This window comes from Mesitornis unicolor, unplaced genomic scaffold (genome assembly GCF_000695765.1).
Source record: "Mesitornis unicolor isolate BGI_N332 unplaced genomic scaffold, ASM69576v1 scaffold22829, whole genome shotgun sequence".
Lineage (NCBI taxonomy): Eukaryota > Metazoa > Chordata > Aves > Mesitornithiformes > Mesitornithidae > Mesitornis > Mesitornis unicolor.
Genome location: NW_010205514.1, coordinates 513 through 7953, shown reverse-complemented (window position 1 = coordinate 7953; position 7441 = coordinate 513). Strand labels below are relative to the sequence as shown.

At 38.4% G+C, this 7441-nt stretch overlaps 1 protein-coding gene and 1 non-coding gene across 2 annotated transcripts in view; one reads left to right on the top strand and one right to left on the bottom strand.

Annotated features, from left to right (window-relative positions):
- Positions 1-1397, top strand: part of MCM4 (minichromosome maintenance complex component 4) — a 10610-nt gene extending 9213 nt beyond the window's left edge. Inside the window, exons 14-16 of the mRNA XM_010191453.1 lie at positions 303-531; positions 638-771; positions 1121-1397. Coding sequence (XP_010189755.1) covers positions 303-531; positions 638-771; positions 1121-1213 — 456 coding nt within the window. The 3' untranslated portion in view covers positions 1214-1397. The remainder of the gene's footprint in view (positions 1-302; positions 532-637; positions 772-1120) is intronic.
- Positions 1398-7005: 5608 nt separating this feature from the next.
- On the bottom strand, positions 7006-7078 carry TRNAA-AGC. The gene has a single exon. It is a non-coding gene; the product is annotated as a tRNA-Ala (tRNA).
- Between the last annotated feature and the right edge of the window lie 363 nt (positions 7079-7441).

The window sequence follows — 7441 nt, the reverse complement described above, 5'->3', positions numbered from 1 at the left end:
CCTGCTGAAATTAAATGTGTCAGTACAGACACAAGCACTATTATCTAAGACTAGTCCTAAGTTTTTAAAGTGATTCAAAACTTGAGTCATTATCATGGCTTAATTGCTTTATAAGGGAAACGTGTACATGTGATGTGGTTATACTTTGTTGCAGGAGAATTGTGAAGGTATAAAAGCAGAAAGCGGAACATCTTGTCAGATTCGCTTGTATTTTGAAATAAGATGTGGGGGATGAAGAGGACTCTGAAAACAATAGAAATAACAGGATCTACTGAAATATTTAACAACTCTATTCTTTTCAGGCATATGTGGACATGAGGAAGATCGGCAGTGGCAGGGGAATGGTTTCCGCGTATCCCCGACAACTGGAGTCTCTGATCCGACTGTCCGAAGCACATGCTAAAGTACGCTTTTCTGAGAAAGTTGAAACAATTGATGTAGAAGAAGCAAAACGCCTCCATCGGGAAGCACTGAAACAGTCGGCTACTGATCCAAGGACTGGAATTGTGGACATATCCATTCTCACTACAGGTTTGTGTTTTCATAGTGACAAGGCTGGGATGCTTTTTGGCTTCTGTAATTTTTAAATATCCTCCTTCATTTAGTTCTAAAAGGTGTTTTCTTTCTTTTTTATAAGGTATGAGTGCAACAGCTCGTAAGCGGAGAGAGGAGTTGGCTCAAGCCTTAAGGAAGCTTATCCAGTCAAAGGGTAAAACACCAACTTTGAAGTACCAACAGCTTTTCGATGATCTCCGAGCACAGTCTGATACAGTAAGCTTTTCTTTTTCCATTAATTTTAAAAGCATGGTAGTTTTCCACATTGACATTATATTGTTCTCAAATCACATTATGAAGGGAAAGGGAGACAAACTTCTTTAGCTAATGTGACCAGAAAACCAATTGTACGCATAAATGAGCTGAACCTTTGCTGTATCTTAGTTTGTTCTGGCTTCTGAAAAGGCAAACTCACCTTCAGGGTTCCAGACTGGATTTCAGATTGCAAAAAGAACATCCCAAGCCTTAAAAAACCTCATAAGAAAATTGGTAGGAAGGTGTTTGTATAGTCTTTAAAGTATTCCCTCCCCACCCCCCCTTACTTGATTTACCTCTTTTCTTTAAGGCTGTCACTAAGGAAATGTTTGAAGAAGCACTTCGTGCTTTGGCTGATGACGACTTCCTGACTGTGACTGGAAAGACTGTTAGACTGCTGTAAGTTAAAGTTAGCCTTTCCCCGCAAGCCAGCTGTCACAGCTATACTAGATGCCTTACTTAAGATTGTGTTGGTCTGCAAGATCATCTTTTGAGTTTTAGGACTATAATTTGCTATGACAAACACAGCTTTTCCTTGCAAGTGAACTGTCAAGGCTTTACTTTGCCTTACTATATTGCCATTCTGCAAGATTTTAAAGATTTGATGCTATCATTTGCTATGACAAGTGTAGGGATGATTAAGTGGCACTTCTGTCAGCACAAGATACTATGAAGGACCTAAAAAATCCTTAGTTGCATAATGCTGTTTACATTTTAGCTAAATGTAATTACTAGTATGTCAAGTGCCATGTATTTTTATGAGGTTTTTTAGAGCATGCTAACAATGTTGTATGTATTACAAACTGAATTGTAAAAATTCATCTTAAATGACTTTTTAATAAATACAGTTTGACTATTAGTATTGCTGTAATCTGAAATAAAGTTATGGACTTAAAAGGGCTCTTGAGCATTCATTTCAAGTGAAAATGAGCAATATCCTGTGCTGAGCACTTTTCTATCCTACAATTTTAGGAAGCTCTCTGAGAGAGCATGAAAGGAGCTTTGTGACTATTTTTTTTGTTTGTTTTCATCTGAGTGTACTTTGGTAGTATTCTCAATGTGAAAAAGGCAGGTAGACTCTACTTGAAAACAAATTTTTAGGCACAACTGGATTGAATTGTTACCCACCTTCAGTGTAATTTCATATAATCTGTCCTGAAGGAACAAGGTCCAGTAGCGCATGACTGGAGAGTCTCCCTTCATTCTAGGCAGGGTGGATGCTCTCAGCCACTGCACATCCATAGCTGCCATTGTCTTCACAGTCGAGTGAGCAGAGGAGTTCCCTAATTCACTTCGGACAGCACCAGGCTGATCTCAACTGCACCCTTAGCCCTTTTAAGCTGAAGGAAGTACGCCTATATTCTGTGCCACTGCTTCCAACAAAAGGAAAACAAATTTCCTCCATGGAAACAGGGAGCACATTAACCTTTATTTTTCTTGCTACTTGTTCATTATATGAGCCACATACTGTTCAACTGTAGTTGAATTTTCAGTGATTTGGGTTTGGTTTTTTTTTTTGATACAAGGAACTCTCAAGTCTATCCTAGAGTTAAAAATACAATGTATGCCAGAAGCATCAGGTTAAGCCACAGCCATCTCCCCAGTTGTGTTTATTAGTAAACAAGTCACTATCACCTCATCATCTTGGTGTTTATGGACTGGAAGAACATAGTTCATGTTGTGCTTTTCTGTAGAGGAAGTCTAGGTTCCCTGACTAAAGGCTTAGTTAGATACAGGTAAGCTGACATCCCAGGAACCTGACACTTCTCTTCAAAAGAAAAGTCTGTAAAATACAATTCAGAACTCCCTTAAATACCAGAATCATAGATTCTCTAATGGCACTTGTCTTACAGGATCTTATTTTCCTCTTTGCTATGGTATTAGTTAATGTGTTTTGCTTAGGAAACAACCATCTCATGACCTCTTCTTTCCTTCTTCCCCACTGTAACATAGATTTATTATACACACAGTTACTGTCTGCCTTTTATGTGAGACTGATACAGTTCTAAGCTTTTTATTTTTTTGAAAGCATCACTTGCATACTTTTTTCCGTTTACACTGCTTGGTCTTTAAAGTATTACCTTAGTTCACAAACCTTTTTCTCCCATTTTCCACTCTCATAGCTGTAACAGAGACTGCCCTTTCTAACTATTTGGTACCTCCTCTTGTCAGACAAAACAGTTTCTTAAATAGGAAGTTTCTTAAATATATTGCTGAGTATAAGAAAGTTGATTTAGTGTTTAAATAAATTCAAATAGTGAGGCAACTGGCTACAGCAGCAGAATTTCTCAAATTAAAATTGCATGTCAGTACAGAAACTATTACTGTAAAACAGAAAACATGCAACTTCTCAGTGTACATTGAATTGCATAGCCACAAAATTAAGTGTTTAAGGAAACAGAAGTTTTGTGCATAAAATGGATTTCAGCACCCTTTTGATTTAAAATGACTCTTAACTTACCATCCTCGAGGGTTTTTTCAGTTGGTTTTGTTTTGGGGTTTTCGGGTTTTTTGTTGTTGTGTTGTTTTGTTGTTTGTTGTTTTTGGGTTTTTTATTCTGTAAGTAAAATGCTTATTAGGAATTACTCTAGTGTTTACAGAGTTACTTGCAGAATAATCCCACTAGGTGGCTCTTAAAGCCTATATGTAGTAGTTGATGGAGATTATTTTCAGTTTGTAGTGGTGTTTTGTGGTTTGTTTTGGGTTTTTTGTTTTTTTTTTTAAATAAGCAAGGACTGCAAGTGCTACTTTGTAATTAGGTAGATGGAATGGAAATACATGTGAACAGTCTTGGTAAAAAAAAAAATCTGATTAAAAGACCTTAACCATCCATATGCTCATTTGAAATGTACACAAAGCAAAAGGAGATGAAAGTTAATTTACTTAAACTGAGAATACTTCCCTTACTCTGTGCAATAGTCTCAAACACAATCACAATTTACTGATTTATCCTATGCTGGCAGAAGTTGTAATTTAGCTCATTTTCAAAGCTCAAGTGATCTGATGACTGGACTATGCAACTGGGGGAAAGCACTCCTGCCAGAAACTTGATATTCTCAACATCAAAAATGGCACTGAAGAAAGGCACTAGTCTTATATACATTCTACAAAAGGCATTTAAAAAAAGTCATAAGCCTACTGGCAGAAATTATTTGTAGGAAGTCATTTTTGAGAGACCAAGTCATCTGCTGTCTTGTCTAACACTATACAGAGAAGCTGCTGGTAAAGTGAAATAGAATGGTGCATTTCTCTTTTCCTCACACAGAATGCAATCACTGGTTGCTTGGGGTGGGTGGGGAACCAGTACAGCTTTTTCTGTGACTTGTAAGCTGTTACCTATCTATTTACCAACGGTACTAAAAAATGTAAAGCATTTGTCATCAATAGGTCTGAACAACTTAAACACAAAAAAAGAAAAAAGCTGATAAACTGGCTGTTCTTAAAATTGTTTTTTCTTGTCACAGTCATTCATATGGCCCAATGTTTTAGTAGTCAAGTATCATTTCCTTCCCCCATCCTCGAAAGAATTAACGGTAACAGACCCCTCAAAGTTTAGCATTTCTCACCCAATGAAGAAATGGTTGGCACAAGTTTACTGAGTTGGGAGCCAAAGAACATTTTCTTCTTGGTTCTGGCTCTTCATCATAAACCAGAAGCAATGCACAGTTGCTGATCTATTCCAGCATCACCAGATCCAGACTTGAACCAGGAGAATGCAAATAACACTGCAAAACATAACTGCGTATTACTACATTCACAATTTAAAGAGAGAGAATTGAGCCTAAATATCCAGGCCTATAATGTCCACTGAGTGAGTTGAGCCTCCAGCAACCTAGTGAGGCTAGGCTGGCTACTTGCATTGGTATTTATGACCATATCCCAGTTTTAGCCACACAATATGCTATCTTTGCTTTTCAGTACATGTACATGTGGGTGGGAAGATGAAGAAAGAGGAGGCATCTCTGTCACCCAACTAGTTCTTAGCTGATCTTTCAGTATCCAAAGAATCTTAAGCTTGTACTCAGTAATAACAAAGCTCTAAGGACACTATATAGGCCAATTATTTTCTTTTTTTTTTAATTAATTGGACATCTCCATACAGTATCTTTCTAGGTAAACAGCCTGGTCAATACCTGCTTGGTTGACAGTTCCACTCATGTCCCACGACTGCGTAACAGCTACATACCAGGATCACACAGTTCTTGTCACTTTTAAAGAAGTAATTGCCCCTGTGACCCTTATTAGAAGAGTCTCCCAGGAAATCTACATGATATATAAACACTGCCACCACACTGAAATCAATATAAACAAATTAATACAATGTAAACATCATTATGGGCCTGATCAATAGCAATACAGGGGCTAGCTGCAGAAATCCATCTAAATACTTCCTTATTGTTCTCAGCTTCCTCTCAATAACTGACAAGAGCAGACTCAGGCTGATCAGGATGCTAAAGCAGACTTAACACTTTCAATTGCAAATGTGAGAATGACCCCAATAGGTAACCTCTTTCCTCTGCGAAAACCAATAATGCTCCCAGCTGTCTAGTATTGGTGATTTTTTAATGGCAAAATAGAATGCTATGTTGACCTCCCTCAACTGTATAAAGCAGCACAACTATTTTATAAGGTCTATTTTATTTAAGTGCAACAAGCAGGTTAGAATCCTTGCTTAACCCTTCTAGCAAAATTTGGAGATGGATTTTACTGAGAAATATTCAAAACTCTGTAGTCTGTCTTCACTTCATGAAGAAGGGGGAAAAAATCATCAGTCCTTTTGCTTATTTGAAGAGATCCTGGAATACTCAGTAGTTATCCTAGAAGAAGGAAAAGTATTCTTTCTCTGATTCAGACTCATTGTTAGATGTTCCTGGGAGGCAGACATGTAAATTACCTTCATCCACGCTTCTTACAACAGTTGATGAGATAAGGTATCACACGTCAAAGATAACAATCAGGAATCATTTTTATGAGGCAGGCATAGTAGAGGATGTTGGTGGGACAAGAACTCAGTGCCAACACAGCGTGCACTGAGAAATGCCCTGCTGAAAAGAAGGGTGTACACAGCAGCTGTGAGCACCTCCCAGACAGCTGTCCGAAGGATGGCATTTAGTATCACCATTGTAGGCACCTTCTGTCTACTGATCACATTGAAAGCAGTCACTAAGGCTGGAACAAACTTTTTTAGGTATGCCCAAGAGTTCAAGGGGAAGATTAAGCTTTCCAAAGTATAAAGGAGACACACAAAGAAGTGGAATAATGGCAGTGTTCTGCTAGTATCTTGCACATCTTCTCCCTCAGCCATGAACAGACAGAAGATGTGAGGAAATGAGTAGGCCTTTTTGCACACAGCAAGGTGCTTAGTTAACACTCAAGGCACAGCAGATTTAGCAGCACTGAGATCTAAAAAGCTGCACTTGCTGTGCAGCTGCTTCTAGAAGGGCCAGAGGAAACTGCTCCATAAAGAAACACACAACCTCTGGAGAAGCGTTAGGGGAAATCAGTGAATCAAACAGATGGTCGAGGTTATCTCTGAAGCTCTAACACAAGCCTGGCAGGCATTAGCCTCTTAAAAGCAGCTCTGCAAAACAAGTGGGAGAGAAGGAGGAGCTCAATTATAACCTGCACACATAGCTAAAGTCACAGCAGTTGTAGTGTGCTTTCTAGGATACAGATTTGGGGGGGAAATGGTGACAACTTCTAAGCTTGAACTTGAACTGACCGATCCAACTCACAAATCAGGTTCAGAGATCCTAAATGAAAAGAATATCCTGTATATCTGGATAGGGACTAGAATGGGCAGTTGGGGGAGAACAAGCATTCCTAAACTGCTATTTTCCACTGTCTGATCAAACTATATCCTAGTTGGACAGGTGGAGAAAAGACACACTGAATCAGGTCTCTAACAGTCACTCAGCCATTGTTTTTCATAAAGCCTGGAAAAATGTCACATTGCAGAACTCTTTCTGCAAATTTGACTGAAACTGGCCATGAAGAGTCAACAGTTATGACTGAGAGCTGACATATGCAGTGACATAAACCTGATTTGGAGAGGGGAAGGGAGGGGAGGAAGGACACGAGGAAATCAGTTTTGTCCCAATGAAAACAAAATTAACATTTTACCAAAATGGTGACATATTTTGTTTCGGTGGTTTCTACTTCTAGGTATAACAATTCCTGTTTTACCAAAAACACTGGAGAATGCGGGCATCGATCCCGCTACCTCTCGCATGCTAAGCGAGCGCTCTACCATTTGAGCTAATTCCCCCTCCTCTTATTGATAATGGGGATCACAAAACTCTGATCTAAAAGGTGGGTTTAAAATCTGCAGTTCCATTCACGTCCATTCATTCAGTTTTCTTTCTTGCACTGGTCTCTCTATTCACAAATGAAAACAGGTACAACTGGGATTCCAAAACAGGTGTCACATCATAAGTTTGTATTATTTCACTTAGCATTTCCAAATGAAGTAGTAAGAAACAATACAAACAAGCAATACAAACCTGAAAAGATATGTTTTCTAGGTGTATAAAATCACAAAAAATAGTTTATTACTTGTAATTTATGAGGGAAAGTACTTTTCAGCATTTGGTTTTCTCCCCATAAATTAAAAAAAAGAAACTGACTGTTA